The sequence below is a fragment of the Marmota monax genome, unplaced genomic scaffold, assembly GCF_021218885.2.
Source record: "Marmota monax isolate L192 unplaced genomic scaffold, Marmota_monax_Labrador192_F-V1.1 WCK01_AAM20220418_F8-fsc00095, whole genome shotgun sequence".
Taxonomy (NCBI): domain Eukaryota; kingdom Metazoa; phylum Chordata; class Mammalia; order Rodentia; family Sciuridae; genus Marmota; species Marmota monax.
Window position 1 is genome coordinate 4,647,934 of NW_026695244.1, and position 22,635 is coordinate 4,670,568.

At 45.4% G+C, this 22,635-nt stretch overlaps 1 protein-coding gene across 3 annotated transcripts in view; it reads left to right on the plus strand.

Annotated features, from left to right (window-relative positions):
• Nrp2 (neuropilin 2) overlaps positions 1-22,635 on the plus strand; it is a 115,540-nt gene that overhangs the window by 25,261 nt on the left and 67,644 nt on the right. For all 3 annotated transcript variants that reach the window (XM_046462946.2, XM_046462948.2, XM_046462947.2), the window contains exons 3-7: positions 9,591-9,772; positions 15,508-15,738; positions 16,739-16,894; positions 18,820-18,989; positions 20,976-21,131. In XM_046462946.2, coding sequence (XP_046318902.1) covers positions 9,591-9,772; positions 15,508-15,738; positions 16,739-16,894; positions 18,820-18,989; positions 20,976-21,131 — 895 coding nt within the window. The remainder of the gene's footprint in view (positions 1-9,590; positions 9,773-15,507; positions 15,739-16,738; positions 16,895-18,819; positions 18,990-20,975; positions 21,132-22,635) is intronic.

The window sequence follows — 22,635 nt, forward strand, 5'->3', positions numbered from 1 at the left end:
GGCTCTTGAAGGCCTGACTCACGCTGTTCCCATCCTGCTTGGAGACTTCCTGCAAACCTGGTTCCCTTTCTGGTAGATCTCGAGTCCCTGCCAGATGTATTACTTTATGGTCTTATGAGACTTAGGGCAAAAGCACCCAAGATTCCTGAACATTTGATACTTCTACCCCCAAGAAACCCTGATGAGTCCTTTCAGAGCAGGAGGGATATTTCTGTCATGGGCAAGGCAGGGGCTGTAATGTGTGTTGCCTGACCCAGGCACCTAGCACAGCCACCACACTTCTGCACGTAGCATCCATCCAGGCACAGTGGCCGAGAGGAGGAAGCAGTTCCAGCTGACTGGCCTCCAAGGGCTATATTCAGAATCCCCACCCTGGCACCGCAGCAGCCCTTCCTGCTTGGACATAGCACAGGCCCGTCACTTCCACACACCGGTGCTCTTTGCACAGTAGTGACAAGTTTGCCCCTGGAGCCAGGAGAAGCTCTGAATTCTGTAACTTGAAGCTTGTAAGGAGTGAAATCCCAAAACGGGGCCCTTCACACCTGCCACGTACTCCCAAACTGTCCCTTCCTTGAAGTTCCGCATGGTACATTTTTCAGACAAGTTTCGTATCTTCCAAGTCTTGTCGTGGAGGCTGGGTGCCAGCAAAAGGGGATAGAAAAATGTTGGGAAGCCCAGATACCAAAAAACAAAGCAAAACACAAAAGACTTCTACGCAGTGATTGATTGATTCCCTGGTGCCCTGTGCACCTCTGCTCCCAGCAGGCTCCCATTTTTCGGACAGATGGGGAGGTTATGATTTTGCTCTCACAATTGGATCCTCTGGGACCCAGGGTTAGTGAACACTTGGCCCAGAGGGAGCCGTTCACTCAGCCAAGTGGAGGGATGCTGCCAGCACACCAAGGCCTCATGATGACGTGCTCTGATCTCCCCTTAATGGTTACCAGTTGCCTCGGGCCCCTTTTAGTCACCCTTGTGAGACACAGCGGCATCATCCCTGCACCCATTTACAAGGTGTGGCAAACCGAGACACGAGGCATGATTGAGTCAGTTCAGCAGCATAAGACAATTTAGGTAGCTTTGGCTCTGCTAGGATTCACCTTCCCATCCAAGCACCAGCAGCTACTCCTACCTCAAAAAAAAAAAAGAAGTGCACATAAATGGTGGGGTCCTCTTACCTACTTTGTGCTCTGGCATCATTACAAAATGCTAGCAAGGGGCCCTTGAAGTTGACCGCAGAGAGCGAGGATTCTATAGACGCAGATCAGACGAAAGACAGATCCAACGGTCGTGCTGAAAACAGCCTGCCCCCCAAACCTTAGACTTCACGCTGGCATTAGTTGCCTAGAAAATTGTTCCTTTCATAAGTAAACAGTTCTGTTGAAGCAGCTTCGGGAGTGCTTGCTGGTCCAGGGACCTGGCAGATCCGCTGCCCTACCGCCTCAGGAATGTGCCTTGCTGGGGAGCCAGGTCATCAGGGGAAGCGGTGATCACCCAAAGGGTCAGGGCAGGAGTGCGGGTGGCTTTGTTGTGTGTTCTTCATTCTCTTAACAGTTCATGTGCAGTGAGACTTATCAGACGCCCTGTCTGCAGTGGGCTCCTTCCTCAAGTGGAGAGTGTTCTTGGCAGCCTGCTCCACCAGGAACAATGAGATTGGCGGGCCCTCTTCATCATCCAGGGCCTTCTGCAGAAAAACAACCAGAAATTATAAATAGATGTTATTTGTAGTTTCCATTTTCTTGCCTTCAAGGTTTTTTTAGAATAATTCCTTCTCAGTTTGTTTTGGGTTATTCTCTCTGCATACTTCCTTTGCTGGGTGGTCAGATTTCCTCCCTTCTGAAGAGCCATGGTGACCCTGGCTGTGAGGGGATTGCAAATAAAAAAAGCTCAAAATATCAGAGATTTGTGGTGGGAAGATATGAAGGAAGAAAAGATAACGGCTTCTCTGAAAGGCACTGGGCACCAATGCAGATGAACAGAATTTTGGAACTGTTTGAGACCTCAAAGTTAAGAGAAGTAATAAGAACAGTAATAGTAGAAATAACAATATCTACTATCAGATCACTTACTGTGTGCCAGCCCCTGTGTGGGGCCATTGATGTGCATCAGCTACCAAAATGCAGGGACATCGAGCTCCTTGCTGTTCAAGATCCAGCAAATGCAGGAGAGGTGGTTTTGAACCCAGCCTGGAAGTCTGGTTCCAGGGTCTGGGCTCAGAACCACGAGACTGAAATAAAATCTCAAAAACTCAAGTGACTAAAGCACTGTGGATGGATTTGTGCCGGAGGAGGATTTGGAAAAACCCAGCCCCAAGGTTGAGGGAGTTACGATTATAACCACGGCTTTTCAGTTCATCTGCAGTGTCTGGTTTCTAAGGCCCCGTGTGTATGCAGCTCTCCTCTCCCTCAAATCCACATCCTGTTTGGTTATCCAGTTGTAATCATAAACATAGTCAATGGCTCTCGGGTGCTTTCTGGGGCATCTGGTACTGTGTAGGGCCTTACTGGACCTTTGTAATCTTTGCATGATCCCCAAAGGTAGGATCTGTTATTATTTCCATTTTAGAGATGAAGATATGGAAACCAGATGGACAGTCTTGCCATTAGCAGGTGCCAGAGACTAGCTGGGTCTATCGAAGCAGCCCACATATGGTGCTTCCCATAGTACCTTGTGCCCTCATAGACTGATGTGTTTTTGTGACAGCAATTTCAGGTTTCTCTTGTCACAGACCCCTTCCCTAGGAAAATGTGCATCACACAAACAGACAACATTTCAGCATATGATTCCAGAGGTTCCCCCAACCCTCTGAAACTCCTGTGTGGACCCTACTGGAAATCTGTGGACTCCAGAATATGTGGATGGTACTTTAAGAGCTTATAAATATACAGGATCCTATTTTCTCACTCGATGGGCCATATGTTCACATACGGGTGTATATGTGCTTATAAAAATACCGCACTTACGAAAATTAATATGTTATCCCATCTGAGCACTTACAAGCTGGATTTCTACTGGGTGAATCTTGAAACCATGAATTTCAAATATGCTCACTGTTCCTGTTGGTGATTTGTCTATTAATTTTGGCAAGTCCTTCAGGCTTTGTTTAAACAGAATGACTAAAGAAAAAGAGCAAGACTCTGTTAAGTCTCTTTTACACCTTATGCCCATTTTGTGGACACCTGAGAGCAAAAGATTTCTTTACACCCAGATTCTACTGATGTTCTTGTGCTGTGACAATCTGGTATTTCTAGTGCGCTCAGATTTTCAGATTTTTCTATTGCTTTTCAGATTCTTTGTATATTTACTGAGGCGGGGGTCGGGGGGTCAGAGGTCTGTGTGCCAGAGAAAGGTTGCCTGGGTTTGACTCTGCCTCTGACCTTTCCTTCTCATATGACTTTGGGCAGGACACATAATCTCTGTGAGTCTCCATCTCTGCATCTGAAAATGAATGTAAATCGTAACAGAGCTTGCTGTATATTAAAAGAGAATTAAATGAAGTAATAGCCAGGCATGATGGCACATGCCTGCAATCCCAGCAGCTTGGGAGGCTGAGACAAGAGGATCGTGAGTTCAAAGACAGCCTCAGCAATAGTGAAGCACTAAGCAACTCAATGATACCCTGTCTCTAAATACAAAACAGGGCTGAGGATGTGGCTCAGTGGTTGAGTGTCCCTAAGTTCAATCCCCAGTACCCCCCAAAATAATAATAATATATAAGCTGAGGATATGGCCCATAGTATATGCTCAGTAAAATGGATCCCTTTTCATCAATACACTAGCTTCTTATTAAATGAGTGGTACAAATGAAAGGGAGAAATTCAAGGAAATGAAATTTACTTCTTAAAAAAAAAAAAGTGACCTGACATGAGCAGATTTCTCCATAAAAGCTGGTTACCTATACTGAGCCTGACAGACAGGTAGCCTGGTTGGGGGCCTGAATTGACCAGAGACCTGTCTCATGCAGACATTTTTATTGGGAAGATGTACAGGACAGTGTTGGCTTTTCCTCTGATTCTCCTCGCAGGTTTTAATGTAAGGATTAATAAGACAGTGTTCATAGCTATCTTTGAGCTTCCTGGAAGAAAGGCACTCCAGGAGGTAATAAATTCTCTGGCCTGGATAATCTACTCATGAAATATGGAACTTTGAAAGAGTGAGAAAAATCTCAAATCACTTTGACAGCATTTTAATTATAGTTGATTTGTTTGCCACTAATAGTGAAAATGCTGTCAGCATGATTTGAGATGTTTCTTCCCCACAGAATGTTATATTTCGTGTTTTTGTGTCACAAGGCAACATTTTGGTTTTCAGATACAACCAGAATAGCTCAGCAAATGTGTTTGGGCACAAGGGAGAGGGTACAATACGAACCAACCCATCAAACCCCTTGGAAAGTGTTATCACAGCATGCATCTCCCTAACCAACTGCAGTCCCTTATCCATTAATTCACTCAACAAACAGCTAGCGATCTACTTTTTTTTGTGCCAGGCACCATGCAAGTTATAAATCCGGCAGCGAAAAGACAAAAGTCCTTGCCCCATGATGCTTACCGTCCAGTGCAGGAGGCAGATCATAAACAAATACATAAGCAGGTTGGTAAGACCTCTCCAGAGTGTGACACTAGCTGTAAGAGAAAATAAGAGGATGGCGAGATCAAGAAGATAGATATGCGTTCAAAAAGAGGGTGGTCAGGGCAGGCTTCTCTGAGGAGGTGACATTTGCACTTAGGCCTGAAGGAGGAGAAGCAACCAGCCTTGGGAAAAGCTAACAAGGAGTATTACAAGCACAGGAACAGAAAGTGCAAAGGCCCAGGGGACAGGAAAGAACTTGCCCTCCAAAAACATTAACATTAAATGAGTCAAGAATTTAATCTTAAATATTCAGAGTCTAGCAGTGTGAAATATTTGCCTGGCTGGCAGATTTTATGACTCAAGACCTGGGCACGGAAGGACATAGTCTTCTTAAAGAACCTAAGTACCCGGTCCTTGATATAGAAACCCCTTCACATATGGTTCTCCACCCACCCATAAGTGTAGATTCTCATGGAGGCCAGACATACTCATGCTCCAAGAGCAGGGTCTCAGCTTGCTGAGTTTTCTAGCAGTCTGGCTGCCTTGGGTGCCCTCTGGGAAGTGCAGATGTGGCCAGAGTTATGGACACCAGGAAGCCACTGTTCATGTTTGCCCAGTGATTAGAGGAAGAGGTGAGATTGTTGCTTTCATCTCTCTCCTGTGGCCTCTCCAAATTAACCCCACCATCCAGATTCCCATGCCCCAAAAGTGGGCTTGGGGAGAAGAAATTAAGACTCTGAAGCTGACAAGGAAGGTAGAGAAAGCACCCTCCAGATACATGTTCCACATGCAGATGTCAGAATCTGTGGGGAGAGAAGAGCCAAGGCACTTGGGGAACCATTTTAGAAAGACAAGAAGAGCAGGGAGCAGAAGTGGCTACTTTAGCTCAGGCAAAAACAAATAAATACAATAATAAGAGGTAGTGTCAAAGCTTTGAAAGGAATTTTTTCATTTGAGAGAGATTATGAATAATGAAACGCAAACACTAGTTAATATGTCTGTTAGCTGGTTGATGTTGCCTTCCAGAAAATGAGTAATATGTTGAAAGAGGAGCCGCTTTTCAAGTTCTCCCCCTTGACTGTCCTTGGGGTGAGCTCTGTGTGTACCCCGTATTCCTTCACCAAACAAACACTGGGGATTCGAATGCAAGATGCAAAGCCACGTTTACTCCAAGGCCACAAACTTTCTAAGCCTCTGCCGAGTCCTTCACAAATGAACCTGACAACATTGAAATTTCTAAGGAGATTTACTCCAGCTGTAGCAAATCCCTAATAATAAAAAATTTCCCCAAATGAGTCAGTCACACGGGAGGTAAATGAGACATTCTGTATGAAGTCAGCATGTCATTTGGAATGTGCCCTTTATATAAGAGGCACAGTCAGAAGACCACGTGGTAAGTGGGGCTTGTCCATAGGGCAATAGCAGGACACTGCGGGGAGAGCGGAGTCAGGGCCAAATCCTAACTCCCTTAAGCAAACCTGATGGGAAAATCTAGTTTCTCTAAGAAGTTCGAGGAGGCGCTGATTATTTGCTTCACAAAAGGATTCATCAGAGGGATCCTTTAATAGGCTCTTTTATCAAAAATATATCCCCGGGCTGGGGTTGTAGCTCAGTAGTAAAGCACTCGCCTAGCACGTGTGAGGCACTGGTTTGATCCTCAGCACCACATAAAAATAAATAAAATAAAGGTATTGTGTCCGTCTACAACTTAAAAAAAATGCATATAAAAATGCATGCCCTTCACTATACATGTATGAGGATAGATAAGGATGTATTTGCTGCTGGCCACATTACAAGAAAGCATTCAGGGCAGTATATCCCTTGGGTAAATTGGGGCAAGCTTTCAGTGACGGCATTTGTGGGGTAGTCCTGCCTCCTGGCTGATTCTGTTAACCCACCGAGAGACTCCATGGGTGATTAGGCAGCCAGATAGAAGCTCCCACTTCTCATAATAAGCCAGAGGGATGGCAGGGCCTCTCTTTGTCCTTCCTGGAGAAACTGGCAATGCAAAGAGTATTCAAAATCTTCTAAAAGTATTTATTGAATGTGGGCCATGTCCCCAACCCTATTCTGATATCCCATGTCTCATTCATGGATGATGTGGTGATGATGATGATAATGATGATGATGAATTTACTTTTTTCTGCCACATCTTAAGAACTTATTTTTCTCAGCTCTTGTACTTGCAAAAAAAATTTAATGGAAGCAGCTGTGTGTGTGTGTGTGTGTGTGTGTGGTTTTGGCTTGTTATAGAAATGCAGGCTTTATGATAAACAATTCAGATAATGCAAAAGAATAAAGATGACCAATTATCTCACCATCCATATATCTCATCACTGTTAATATTTTAGTATATACTCTTTCAGATGTTTTCTGCATGTTTACATAAGGAAATACATGTGTATATTTAAAAAACATTTAAGATCTTTTTTGAGTGATCATGAACATTTTTCCATAAAAACAAAAACCCTAGACCTGCAGCACTATATACTATAACAGCAGAATATTTCATCTTATAAATATAACAGAATTGATTCACTTACCCTGGATGGTTGGACTTTCCAACATGATACTATTTATAAACAAAGTATCTTCTCACTTTTCATATGCTTTTTTTTTAAGTATGCACAAAGATGCATGTACATCTTTGCATAATTGATTATTAGGAAAAAATTCTAGCAAAGGAATTGCTGGACTAAGGGCTATGTACATATTATCTTTTGTAACATTTTGCCAAAAATGCCTTCCAAAATATTTAAACAGATTTATATCCCTGTTTATGCTGTCCCTCTACTCATTTGCTCTCTCTTAGGGCCAGCCACTTCTGCTCCAGAGCTTGATCTCCTTGCCTCTGAAATGGGTGTGAGAATACAATAACCACGATTTTCTTTCTTAAGCTCACACTGTGTGCCATGCAATGTAGCACTTTTTATAGATTAGAATTGGTCATTTAAATCTTACAACAACCCTAGGAGGAAGATACTAAAATCTCTATTTTACTCTTATCATCCCCCTTTCCCGGCCTCAGAAAGGTTCAGTCACTTGCCTGAGGGTACCCAGCTTAACTATATATATATATAGTTAAGCTGGAAACTAAGTCCAACTCTGTCCACTCCCAGGACTGAGACTTGTGCCCAGGGCCCTGCACACCCTCCTCCCAGCAAACTCAGGGAGTAAAGGCTAATGAACACAGGTGGCAGCTCCTCAGTCTTTGTGCAGGCTGCTGGGCCCTCACATGCTCAGTGCAGGATGACTGTTCTGCAGTGCTTATGGCAGTGTGGAAAGAACAAGGAGGGGTTTTCCAGAAGGTCTGCTGGGGAGTTCCCCTGAGAAGGCACTCAGTGTCTCTTCACTTCTGTGTTGGAAGTGAGAAAGCCTGTTTTCAAAGTCAGCACCATCTCCTACACTGAAATCCCAGTTCTCAACAGCTTCCCCACCCCAGGGGCCTCCTCAGCCTGCCCAGCTCCCCAGAGGTTCTGGGGAAATTGCCCTCTCCGCTTCTCCAGACTCAACCTGCTTCCGCCATTCTTCTGGCTCTAAGAGCCGAGCCCTCTGGGGTCGAAGAATGAACAACTCCTGCTCCACTCCTTATTCTTCCTTCACAGGCCTATTTATTTGGAAGTGACTGAGCCATCTGAAATATGGCTCCCGGGAGTTTCCTCCGGCTTCTCCAGCACACATCAGCCACTTCTGCAGGCAGCCAGCTCCCCCAGACCCCGTGTGTGACAGGAGCAGGGAGGCACATCCCAGGGAGGGCCGCATCTGTAGCCCCTCTCTTTACACACAAGGAAGAGATTTCTTATGTGTCGCTGGAACAGGCTGATGCAAAATAAATAGAGGGAAGGAGGGAAAGGAAGATGGATGGTTTTTAGGAAATAATAGTTCAGTGGCCAGCAGATGAAGGGAGCCAGTGGGGAGGAAGTTTCCCACCTTAAGGAACACAGGGCTCAGAGCACATGCGTGGTTGAAAATGCATGTCTGGGGGCTGGAGCCGGGCTGGGGCTCAGCAGCAGTGCACTTGCCTGGCATGTGTGAGGCACTGGGCTCCATTCTCAGCACCACATGTAAATACATAAATAAAATAAAGGTCTATCAACAACTAAAAATGAATAAAAGAAAATGCATGGCGGTTAAGATAAAATGGGACAGTATTTGTGCACCAGCCCGTGAACATGGATGTCGGAGGTGTCTCCCCTACTGAGGCTGATGTGACTCCAAAAGCTGTGGAGAGCTCATTTCAGGAGGCGACCTGCTCTGCCTGTTGCTGAGATGGATGGTTGTGTGCTCCTAGGTGCTGGGTCCCCAGGGATTCACCCCTTTAGAGAAAGTTTTTATTGCCAATATGATGCTGATCCTTTCTAAAAACATGTTGTTGACTAGACACTGCTGATGTGAACCTCACAGAGTCATCTCGGGGAAGGAGGTGACCTGCAGATGAGGTGTCTTTGTCACTATCAATTAGAGACAAGAGAAGAGGAATGATCCAGGAGAAACTGAACCAGGGTGGGGTGGACACAGGACAATATATATCTCTGAAACATCTCCAGATGGGACCCAGCCCCTCTCTTGTATTTTTTTTTCCACTCCATCTCCATCCTGACCTTCTCAAGTGGATGTTTTTCTTCTCATTTTGTGGATGCTTTGATGCTCAAAGGGGTTAAGTCACTTGCAACGACCCAGAGCAAAGAAAGACAAAGATTCAGAGATCATAGTGGAAATAAAAATGGTGCTACCGAAGGAAGAAAACAATGTTTGTTTTGAGATCTTTGAGAGAATGATTCTATTGCTCTATGTGAGCGAGAGATAAGCCTCCCATCCTCGCCCTTATTCACTGTGTGGCTTTAACAAAGCAGAGCAACTTCCTGTACCTGTGCGTGCCAGGCCACACAAGCAAGCATAAGTGCCCTTTGTTGATCACTCTGAAACACCTGAATGGGGAGAGTTGGAAGGAGACTGGTCCTTCCCAGGCCCTCAGACTGAGCTTTTCTCAGGTGCCCCTTTGTGCTATCCCCGCCTAGGTATGACTTCATTGAGATTCGGGATGGGGACAGTGAGTCTGCAGACCTCCTGGGCAAGCACTGTGGGAACATCGCCCCACCCACCATCATCTCCTCCGGCTCCATGCTCTACATCAAGTTCACCTCTGACTACGCCCGGCAGGGGGCAGGCTTCTCGCTGCGCTACGAGATCTTCAAAACAGGTCAGTGTGGTCCCAGGAAGAGGCAAGAGGTGGGCACTTAGGAGGGGGATCCATAGCCCAGCGGTTGGAGACAGGTAAGGGGTCAAGGTTCATCCTACTTGAGCACCATGACAGAGGCTCCCAGGTGAAAGGCCAGGTCAGGTTGACACCAGCAGAGTGGGGGCTACCCAAGGAATAGAAAACACTTTTTGAAAGAATCTGATTTTTGTAGTTTTAAAATCAAACTAATCTTCATGGGGGAAAGCAAAACTTGGTTGAACTTCCTCTCAATTACTTCACTGTTTAATGTTACCTTTACTTGGGATTACTTGGGGCTGAAGGACATAATCTTTTCATTGTTTAGCGTCTCCAAAGATCTCACCACGAACCTCCAATTGGGGTCACGCCAGAGCTTGGATTAGAATATGACTCCTAGAAATTCATCTTGGTGACCCACTTTACCACCTCTATCCAGTGATTCCCAACATCCCATATGCCAGGAAGCAGACTCCCTGAAAAGCAATCAAAAAAGATAGCCCTTCCTTAATTCCATCAGGTTCCTCTGAGATTACTTTTAGGCCTTAAAAATATAGGCCAGAGCTCATGTCAACCACTGGGGACAGCGGACTCCTACCCAGAGGGCGCTAACCCTAGCATCCACATGTACACTCTCCACATAGCAAGCCCTGGTCTCTGATGTCTCCTATGTATGGTGCTGAGTATCTCCCCTGCCCCTGCCTGCCCCCTACCTTAGAGGCTCCCGCTCCATTTTCAAGTGTCTCCCCTCTCCAGCAACCTAAGTTTTACAACTTGCGCATGGAATCCAGTTCACGAGGAAGCCGTCAGCCCTGTCATCAAGAGGCCCAAGACCGGCGCCTGTTGAGTTCAGTGTGAGGGGAACTATTCATATATATTTTCTCTTTCATTAAACAGTTCTTGAAAGGAAGTGGTAGCTGCTGAAAGCACTTTTTATATCCACTCTGTCTAAATATTTGTCAGATTTGTCTGCCTGAGACTGTGGAATCAAATGAAGGGGTGGGGTCAGCAGAACTGTGTTGTGCTGGAGTGGGAGCCCAGGCTGTCACAGGGTTCAGGTCCCAAGACGGTCTGTCTGTCATGGGTTTTCATGCTTCTGGCCACAGGAAGATCACAGGGACCGGTGCTCTGTGGGTCTGGGACTCAGGGATGTTGGGGGGTCCCTCAACAGCTTCATCTACATCCCCTTAAGTCCTCAGAAAGATTCACATCAGTGCCACATCAGTGCCACCAGCCTCTGCTAGGAGCAGTGGATAGAGAGAAGAGAGAAAAAAAATCAAGCATAGTTTTTGCCTTCGTGTAGCAGAGGACACAGGTGTACAAAACCTCAGCATGTAGAGATGCACAGTTGTTGAATATATAGGTAAATTGAAAGGAGAACTGTAATATGAGTAAGTTCTAAGTGAAGAAATAATTAACATCCTGTGGTTATGAAAGTGAGAGGAAAAATCAAGGAGCTCTCTGGAGTCTACCAGATAGCAAAGTCCCTTGTTCTAAAGCTGTCACTCAGCTCCCATGTACTCACCAGGAAAGGAAAACAACCTAAACAGGATCTTCCAAGGAGCTGGCTAAGGAAGTCAGAACAAAGATGAGCATAGCCATTAAAATCTCATCTCTGGTCTTATGCCTCCAAACTTGTATACTCCACAAGGCACAAGCTACCTTCTCCAGAAAGCCACAGCAAAAGGAAGTGTTAACTTTACCCATGATGCAAATTTTGAAAAGAGGGTATTAAAAGATAAAACCTACAAGAGGATATCATAATTCAGCACTGCTATTTTGATGACATACTGAAGTAGAATTGTGAAGGAGGCAGCAAGCCTTATGATCTGCCTAGAAACAATAGTGCCAGTCATGGGAAGAAACATGGCCCAGGCATAGAGCAATGAGGCACCCTGTGGTAGGCCCTGGGACAGCCTCCAGAAGAGATGCCCTGTCGACAGCCATGCTTCTAAGAATGAGGAACAAGATGAGAGCCCCGTAGCCTCCTCAGGGTCACTCACACCTGCCATCGTCCCCATCCACAAGAGCAACTCTTGGCATGAAAATCAACAGTAAATATATACAAAGTGCAAAATTCAAAACTGAGGCTTTCAGAAAAGTTCCCATTCTTCCAGGTGCCAAGTCTTCTACCCATATTTCCAGGGTTGCAGTCTGGAGAGAAGATACACAAAGTTGACATCATCCCCAGAACATGAAAGAAAATGGGTGGACGTGCTGAAGAAATCCAAACAAACACAGCTATGTTTGCTAGTCGGATTCATAAAAAGAAAGAAAGGGAAACTGTAAACACAGAAACGCAAATAGCCCTACAGAGGGCTCTGGGTGCTTTTCTTTGAGGAGGCTGTGGGGCAGAATTACACTGAGAGACAGAAGCCCACACTGTGGGGACAGACAGGGGACATGTGGCTGGAGTGGAGGGTTTGTGTCTGTCCTATAGGGAGTATAAAAGATTCTTTATTACCAGACTCACTACCAACAAAAGAGTAAGCCAAAACAACTCACAAACTTAAAAGATCTCAAATCACCAAATCCCTAGCAGACTAGAGAAAGGAATTTTAAATAACTTAAAAAGTAACACTGGAGGGGCCGGGGTTGTGGCTCAGAGGTAGAGTGCTCGCCCAGCATGCATGAGGCACTGGGTTCCATCCTCAGCACCACATTAAAAAAATAATAAACAAAGACTAAAATAAAAATATATTTTTTAAAAAAAGTAACACTGGAAAAGGAATCAGTGGAAAATGTGGAGTTGGGGAGGGGGATTAGATTTGGGGGTTTTGGTTTCTGATACTCCTATTACCTAAGTTCAAAACCCTGTTTTCTTTTTTTTTTCTGGTGCCCAATGGCATTTGTGGGGTCATTCACAACTAGAGGAAACCTGGAGTGACCACTACCCCACTCCTTGAGTTAAGAACCAGAATTCACCTTTTGTAGTCAAGCCAAGCTCAGCTGTGGATAAATTCATCAAGTTTTAAATATCTTCATACGTGCAGATTCTTCTTTCATTGGCAAAGTTTTAAAATTTACAGTGGAAAAACAGGGAACAGGCATATTTTATGCCAAAGTCTTTTTGTTATGAAACCATTCTCTGCAACCCAAATCTCCCAGCTTCTAAGGACAATCTTAGCATTGAGTGGACTTGAATATTTGTTGACTAAATTTTTTTAACTTTTTTTCCTTCTAACACATCATAGAAAAGGAACTTGGATTGGGCTGATTTTTGCAAGACTCAATTTTGTCTCCTTTTCAGGGTTGTCTTCTTGACATTGGATACTCAGCTGCCTTTCTGATGATTCAACCATGGTGCAATTAGAGGCAAATCTATGATTTTAATAGGCACGATTGATTTTTTTCTGCATAAAAAAGGATAAATCTCCATATAAGTCTTCCCACCCCGTTCAAAATAAGCCAGAAACCATAATACCCATTTCTAGCAATGTATCAGACATCATACACACTTCTTTTTTTTCTTTTTAGTCTTAAGTACCTGAGGTTGAAAAAAAAATCCTGAATGCAGGATCTCAGGACCAGGGGTCATTTGGAATCTCACATTCTCCAGGCCTATCTTGAACTCTCTAGATATCCATTGTGGAAGCACTTGTAGTCTCCCACTGGTGACAGGAACCAAAGAACATTCCACCATAAATTCCACAACCCCAGGGTGGGGTGAAGAGTCCCCCTGCCTTCTAGGGAAATGACAATGGAGCAAACTCTAAGGAGGACAATCAGGATAGCTTTTCTAACTCTCAAGCAAATTGTGAATGGAGAGGTACTTTCCACAGTGTCATGTGTGAGACTCCCCAAGCGGCCCACATGAAGAAGGCTACATAGCTGCCATAAACCCTAACCTCTTCAAAATTCCTCTTGTCCCCCTGAAGACCTGCCAATTTGGCTTGGCTCTGCCAAATTGCATCATCCTGGGCCAGGAAGGAGGCCCTTAGGAACTGTAGTTAAACAAAGCTGCAGGGAGGCCATCCCAGATCATCCTCTAGGCCCAGCTGCCCACTCTCAGCCCTGGGCCTGCCCTCCCATGAGCATGCCTCTGAATGATGGAGTACAGAGTATCTGAGATATGGCGTCATGAAGGTTAGCTCTTGCCTTCTGTGTCCCCAGTTCCCATGCTACTCAGGCCTACCATGGAGCACTGAGCACCAGGAGAAGGGAGTGGGTAATGGACAGTTAGGTGGGGGAGATTGGAATTTCCTGTCTGGTCTGACCTAAAGAAAGTCATAAGGGCCCCTCCCCCACTAGTTGCATGGCACCTTTTCCAAGTTAGGCATTTGCAGCTTTCCAGAAAGCCATCATCAATAAAGAGGTGCCTGCTACAGGAGCTGTAGATAAAGACATCGCTGCAGGCTAAGATCAGCGTATTGACATCACATAGTTATATTTCAGTGTGATCCCCAGAGGACACTTCCTGCCAGTAAACACCTGGTTTATTGAGTATTTCTCTCTGTGTTTTTTTTTTCCTTCATGCTTAGAGTGTCTATTATCCTCCTCATAAATCCTACTTCCTTTTCTGATTTTAAAATCCAAATGTGTTGTATGAAATCCATTTTAATTTTCCAGCATTTATATCCATAGTAACTTGTACCAGTTCTTGCTCTGTGTCTATCCGTGGATCCATAGTCCAAGTCTCCGTGCTCCCAGGCTCCATCCATGGTTCTGCCCTGGCAGACGGTGGCTGGTGAAAGCACAACCAGGGCTGTTTAAATATGACTCCACCTAGAGGCATCGGAGATGCAGTCGCTGTAATCTTCTTAAGGGCTCCTGCTGCCCTCGGAGCTTGCAACCGCCTGCGAATGTGTGCCGCATGTAATCAGGATGCCTCCCTGCGTCCCCAGAAAGCAGACACAAGCGTGGAGGAGAGAAACAAGGCCATCCCCACCACAAAGGAACCAGAAGCCTTCCAAATGTCAATACACTGCTGCATTTTTCCAAACTTGCTGCTGGAGCGGCCTTTAACATCCCCAACGCCCTGCTGTGATCCACCGGCTAAAAACTTCGATTGTTAATTGTCTGACCACTACAGAGCAGCTCGTTTTAATATAGTCATGACATGAATGAGACCCAGGCTCCCCTTTGCCCCTCCCCTGAGGCACCTTGGATCTTGGAGGGAGAGGGGGCACTTAGTTGGCTGTGGTACAATAGGGGCTAGTGTTGAGGTCAGCAATAAATAAGGGGTGACATTGTTTTCCCTGCTGGCAACCAGCAAGCCTTCCTTAAGGATTGAAATAACTTACATTTCTGGAGTGAGCAGCTGAGTAATTGAGAAAGAAGACTCTGTTCCTCTTTTCAAGAGAATCCCTCTTTCTCTCTCTCTCTCTCTCTCTCTCTCTCTCTCTCTCTCTCTCTCTCTCTCTCTCTCTCTCTCTTTCTCTCTCTCTCTCTCTCTCTCTCTCTCTCTCTCTCTCTCTCTCTCACACACACACACACACACACACACATACACTTCTCTCCCCAAATCCTCAATTGCTACTCTTACTCTAATATACAGAGCAAGTTGGCTGCACCTCCCTAATTTCTGTCCTAAAGAGGCTCCGGCTCCAGGCCTTGAAATGTGGATGGATACAGTATGTTTCTCCAAGGGCTATTTGAGTAGGAAGAAAAACCTCACCTGAATTGGGGTCCAAACATTTAAAAACTCATGTGACAGAGGCAGCAAAGAAAGCCTTCTTCTTCTTAATGCTAAATTCTTCTAAATTCTCTTTGACACACAGGCTCTGAAGATTGTTCAAAAAACTTCACCAGCCCTAATGGGACCATTGAATCTCCTGGCTTTCCTGAGAAGTACCCACACAACTTGGACTGCACCTTTACCATCCTGGCCAAACCCAAGATGGAGATCATCCTGCAGTTCCTGACCTTTGACCTGGAGCATGACCCTTTGCAGGTGGGAGAGGGAGACTGCAAGTATGACTGGCTGGACATCTGGGATGGCATTCCCCACGGTGAGTGACATCACTGCCACAAGGCACTACTCTGTCTGGGTCTTTGCCTATGGATTGCTCTAGTAATGATAAAAGGAGAAAAAAAAGACTTCAGGGCTCCTTAGAGTTCTTTGTGACCCATTTCTTGGCTTTCCCTTCACCAAGGATGGTTTAATAAAATTACAGACAGGTGGTCTACTTTCTTTGGAGGTGTAGACATTTTCTTTGAAAGAGGATAGGAGGTTGAGTGAGTACTTGGGAGAGGATGGCAAAACCTACAGGTGAGATCACTTTCCACATCTAGTTGTCAGGATAGAAAGTGACTCAACAGCCAAACCCTGGGACCAGATAGAACTCTGGATCCAGACTGTGCTTGTATCTTGGTTCTGCTGTGCAACCTTGGCACATTTCTTAACCTATCTGTGTTTTAGCTATGTAAGTTAGCTGCTGTCATCATTGTTATTACTACTATAATTTTATTATTACTAAATAATCATAGATATTGGAAAGGTGTATCACTCAAAGCCAAGAGGAATCTGTCTGCCTCAAGTGAAGGCCAACATAGAGTCAGTACTTTTGTAATTATTCTAAGGATTTTTCCATTATAAGGGATACTTGATGACTAAGCAAGAGCAATTTTAATTCTTGGGAAAAGCATAAAATCTGGTTGGAAAGCTAGTTGGGTTGGAGTCTCTGCTCTATTTCCCAGCAGTGTGAACAAGGAATTGTTACATGACCTCTGAAACTCAATTTCTCCTTCTGCAGAGCAGGCATTGTAATGATACCTTTCTGGCCCATCTCTGGGGCTGTGGGAACAGAATGAAGCCATCTCACTGAAAGTCCTTTTTAGCACGTAGGAAAACTATTAGACATTGCTCTTAAAACACCTCTTTGGTTCTTATGCCGAGGGATACAAAGTGATGCTGGATGAAATGGCATGGGGCAATGGGAAGGGGAATGTGTGCGAAATCAAGTTTGATATTCTCATCTCCTCTGACCTCTTTTTGTCTTGTGTGTCCAGTTGGCCCCCTGATTGGCAAGTACTGTGGGACCAAAACACCTTCTGAACTCCGCTCATCAACGGGGATCTTATCCCTGACCTTTCACACGGACATGGCGGTGGCCAAGGATGGCTTCTCTGCACGATACTACCTGGTTCACCAGGAGCCACTAGAGAGTGAGTTGGACAGTTGAGAACTTCTCTGTGTCCTTGCATCAGGGCTATAAGGGGGGACAGGTGAAGGAACTGACCTCTGAGAGAGAAGGAAATAGGAACTCTGCAGGATTCACTGTGGCATCTGAGTTCAAGGAATGGGAGCCACATTCCCATGCCAGGCAGATGCATGAGCAAAGAGCCAATGTCAAAGCTGGGTGCCATGGTGCACACCTGTAATCCCAGCAGTTCAGGAGGCTGAGGCTGGAGGATCACAAGTTCAAAGCCAGCCTCAGCAAAAATGAGGTGCTAAGCAACTCAGTGAGACCCTGTCTCTAAATAAAATGCAAAATACGGCTGGGGATGTGGCTCAGGGGTCTAATGCTCCTGAGTTCAATCCTCAGTACCCCTCCCCCCTCAAAAAGAGCCAATGTCCATCCAGGTGCCAGTTTCTTTAAAGAAAAAAAAAATGTGCTTACCAAGAATTAGTTACTCTTAGGGAAAGTTGTAGGACCCTCTCAAGCCTCAGCTCCCTCATCTGAGTGAAAAGGATTGCTAGGATAATCTACATAGGGTCTAACATTTTTGAGTCTGGAACCATTTTCTTTCCACCCAAAGCCTCGAGGCCATTGTCACCAAACTGAGCTATTTTAAACCTCTTTTTGCATGCATGTTTTTCACCACTAAACATCTCTGTCCCTGAGAAGATATTCCCTGGCTAGATGACAAAACTGCTTGAACTTGCACTTCACACTTCCAAGAAATATAGTTTTTGGAGCTTGTGCTATATGCCAGGCACTGCACAAAGCATTGGAAACCATTGCTCTAACCCAGGTCTCCTGGGATTTGCTGGACCCCTCCCCCACAACTTGGATTCCAACAAGGAGTGTCCAGGCCGTCAGCATCCAGCCCTGGCTCCATCTTCAAATCAGCTGTTCTTGGCCATGTGCTTCAGCGTGTGGCCATTTCCACTTAGAAAACCACACAATCTCTTTAAGGAAGAATAGAAGCGCTTTAAGGATGATGAGAGCTACCACAGTGTGGGCAGCTCACCACCTATGCAGCCGGGGACACTGTAGTCTGGCCTGCAGAAAAGTCACTGGGTTGGGCTCTGGCTTTTTTGCTTTTTTGTTCTTTCATCAAAGAGTTTGTAAAGACTTCAGGACAAAGAAACAGTATGGCAAATTATAACAGGTCCTGCAAATGGCTAGTCCAGCCACAGAGCTAAAGAACAGGTTTGATACCTGAAAATGATTTCTTGTGCTTATCAAATACATGCATACACAAATATTTGTCAGTGTCCAAAACATCCAGGGGAAGGACAACAATGTAATTGATGGCACAAGGCCAGAGAAAGTGACTCTTGGGTCTATTTGCCCAGATAGGTGGTGCCTGGAATGTAGTGTGACATGCATGTGATCCTTGAGCACGGTCCCACAGACCCATATTTATGCTTTGCAAAATCTGTCTGTAAGCCAGAATTCATGAGAGAGTTGGGTGAGAGAGAAGGATGCAAAAATGCCTCCTGGGTGTTTATTAATAAAGCAGGCTTCCCACGATGGATTGGCCCACCCAAATTGCCAGAAGTCTATCTCACATTTACCTGGATTGCAATATTGGTGCATCTGGCATCTGAGACCATCCGTAGCCCGCAGCAGTAACCGTTCTTCTGTTTTAGAGTATATTTTTAATTTGTATGATGATTCTTATTTATCCATACCCTAATTTCTTTTAGGTCCAATTTAGTTTCTTTCAGACCCAGAGGGTCTGTCAAGCTCTTTGTCTTGGTGTAGTTGTTTTTAAAATGGGAGTTTTTAATTAGAGTCTTTAAGTTGATCCTTCATCAAAACCTGCAACAACTTGTCCCTAGAAGGGAGCAGTGTATTGGGCCCCCCAGGGCTTTGAGCTTGGGATGCTTAACTCTGCTCTTGACCATCTCCACTCCCCAGACTTTCAGTGCAATGTTCCTCTGGGAATGGAGTCTGGCCGGATTGCTAATGAACAGATCAGTGCCTCGTCCACCTACTCTGATGGGAGGTGGACCCCTCAACAAAGCCGACTCCATGGTGATGACAATGGCTGGACCCCCAACTTGGATTCCAACAAGGAGTATCTCCAGGTACTTACTCAGATACCAGTGGACATACAACGTGTGTTTGTCTTGGTAGGGCAGTGGGGTGGCCCCTCGGCTACAGTGAGCAAAGGACATGAAGAAAATACAGCCTACTTGATAACAACATTCATCCATTCATCCAAACCAGGCACAGAAAGCACTGGCAGGCACTATGCTATATGCTGGGATAAATCGATGAGTAAGAGGAACCCTGTCCTTGCTCTTGTGGAGATTAATGGGCCTGGGAGAAGTTGTTTGACCAGTATGCTGATTGCCCTGTGGGGTTTGCAGTATCCAATGAACATTCTAGAAATGGTTCCAGATCTTTCTCATTCTTGGCACAATGGGTATCAGAGACTGGGGTGGGAGGGTGGGCACTTCCCTAAGGGCAGGTTTGTTGGGTGCTAACTGAATATGACAACTTCTCCTGATCTTTGCTGTTTGGCAGGAACCCTGCCAGGAAGGTTTTACACATAGCTATCAGAAGAACACATGGGGAAATGTCACGATGGGGAAGGAAATTCAAGTTGCCCAGATGCTCTGCAGCGTCTTTTCAGACTATTGTTTGCTTTCTTTCTGAACAAGTCTTGCAGCTCATGTTGAGTGATCCTCCCGCTCTGCACACTGGTCCAGTTCTTATCCCCTGGGAAGAAGTAAACAGGGGAAGAGCAAGCTGCTAGTTCTATACCAGAGCAGTGTCTGCTTTTATGACATACACAGACAGCCCTGTGACCCACTGACAAGCCTGTCCTAACTCTGATGCGACACGGTGACCTCTGCTCTAAGAAGGACACTGCAGAGCAGACAGCAGGAAAGGGAGAAAGACCACTTAGAAACTCCAGGGAGCCCACAGAGGTTCTGACAGCACAACCCAAAGGCCATTTGTCACTGTCTCTCCTTTCTTCCTCTCCCCAAATCCTTTCATCTTGCAAAGCTTCTAGAAAGTTTCCCTTTGTAATTGGCAGTATTCCTGCCAATTGATTGTACTCCTCATTTTTGGTCCTTATTCACATACTTCTCTTATTGCTCTCCACCTGTTATTCATACACATGGACAGCACCACATACTTCTTTTGAATGTTTCATAATGCCGTGCACATATTAAGAAGCAGTGATGCTTGTGGAATTTTTACCAGTGTGCACAAGCTACATTTTGATCACATGGAGACTGCCACTAAGAAAGAACATGGCTGGCAAAGAAAGAACATCTAGCAATTTCCAAATGGGTTTGGCCTCGTGAGAGCAGAGGAACCTCCAAATGTTTACCATCCTCTTTGTAGAGCAAAAGGTCAGGACTTGGTGCATAAGCCTAATTGCTTGGGCAGACTCTGCCTGCCCTTTGACCTTTTGGTGACCTGAGCAACTAAGGACACAATGGAGCAAAGGAGTATGGGGAGGAGAGACAGCTATGAGCAGTGACTTTTGCAACCAGGGTATTTTGCAGTCCATGAAAATTGGATTGAATTGGACTGGACTGGAGTAGGTGGATTTAGCCATTCATTTCTTTTCTTTTCTTTAGTTGTAGATGGACACAATGCCTTTATTTTGTTTATTTATTTTTATGTGGTGCTGAGGATTGAACCCAGTGCCTCACACATGTTAGGCAAGTACTCTACCACTGAGCCATAACCCCAGCCCCTCATTTCTTCTTTAAAATAACATCTGCTCTCACAGTCCAAGGCAGACCATAGTTAAATAAGGAGGGAGTTATAATTCTAGATGTTCAATGGATAGGAGAAACTAAATATCATCCATTCAGACATACAAAAAAAAAAGAGAAAGAAAGAAAAAAAATCAAGCTACATTTTCAAAGTGTCAAGTAAGTTGGGTTTAATTATGTAGTGGAAATTGATACTAATTACAAATCTGTCTTGTGAATCATGCAGCCAGCTTGTGAGTCAAGTATAATATCTGTGTCCTTTGCAGAAAAAATCCAGGTGCTACCCACTGTTGTGAGTGGTGGTCCCCTGACTCTTCTCCCTTTCTTCCCCAGGTGGACCTGCGCTTTCTAACCGTGCTCACCGCCATTGCAACACAGGGAGCAATTTCCAGGGAAACCCAGAATGGCTACTATGTCAAATCCTACAAGCTGGAGGTCAGCACGAATGGGGAAGACTGGATGGTATACCGACATGGCAAAAACCACAAGGTAAATCCAGTTTCCTACCTTGAGGGCACGCTGGAAGGGTGCAGGAGGGATGGGGCAAGAGGAGCTTCCAGTTGATCCCACACAGGGAGGCAGCCTTGTTTAGTGGAGCTCAAATAATTGATGGAGACAAGGAACACGCTGGCCCTGAAAAATCTTCTTTCTTATGCTAAAGTGATTGGAAAACACCATTTCTCCGACAGCCTGGCTGCTGTTGCATCTTGCACAGCAGAGAGAGAGAGAGAGAGAGAGAGAGAAAGCGAGAGCGCTTGCAGAGTGTACTCTGACTGCAAATGAAGGAGAAAATGCATTCCCCATCCAGGTCTCCCCACACAGGATTCATTGAGCATTTATGGCCCGAGTCCCTTCCACATGCTGGGTTAACAATCACAAAACCACACGAAACTGCAGTTCAGGAGTTACTGAGGTCTGGAAATGAAAGGGCACAAATCCTGAGAGGGGATCACAATGTCCCAGAGAAGAAAGAGGACAATAAATAATGAGGAGAAATACAGTTTGTCAGGAATGGGATCTGAACTGGCCATCATGCTTCGCAGTGAGGCATTGAATCCTCCCGGCTGGTGCCTTCAGTGTCTGCGGCTCCTGGACATGTGGTCCCTGGGGGCCATGTGGGGCTTTTGTTGTCCACAGGGATGAGAGTGTTTCTTGAGACACGTGACGTTCTGGGTCTGCAGCTGGCGATGTGTGGTCATACAGCACATTTGGCATATGGAGGGCTTATTGGAAATAGCTGGTATGTCACCTGGGTGGGGACAGGGAGTATGTGACAGGAGAACAGGCTGCGGTGGCCTGCAGACCATGGCTGACTCTCAGGTCAGGAAGGCAAATGCCATGTCCTGAAATACCCAGAGGCTGCTCATCCTTTCTGGGAAGGTAATCCAGAGACAGGGAGGGGATTCCTGCTCTTTAGTACTACAGTCCCACCAGGCCTTGGTCTGTTGGGATGTGGATTATCAAAATAAAGCACTCTGGCCAAAGAGCTTTTTCAGAAGGGACTCTCCTCAGCCCTGTCATTGTCCCAAGGAAGTTTGCTCTACAAACTGCTGGTGCAAGTGAAAGCCTTGTACCCAGAAAACCCTGAACATTATATAATGTTGGGAGTGCCACTTGGGAAATGCAAGTTTTTAAAGGAGTAGATTTTTTAAAAAAAATTAAAATCGCCATAGTAACATGGCACTATTCATGGGAAAATCTGTTTCTAGATATACCCAGGTATCACTCACACACATGTGCATACACTCCCCATTGCCCCAGTAAGGAAAGTGAGGTACTTGGCAATGAAAAGACATTCCCACTGTGACCTATGGGCAGGTCTGGTTTCCGGTTGACCTGGCTTCAGGAAGAGTTACCACACAACAGTTGGGAATGGCAAGCTAAATCGGCATTGGGTGCTGGAAGCTCTGGGCTGAGTCCACATACAGAGTCCACCCACTCCTTTTCCACTCATGCCCTTTCTCTCTTTTCAATAAGAAAAATCTGCCTTTTC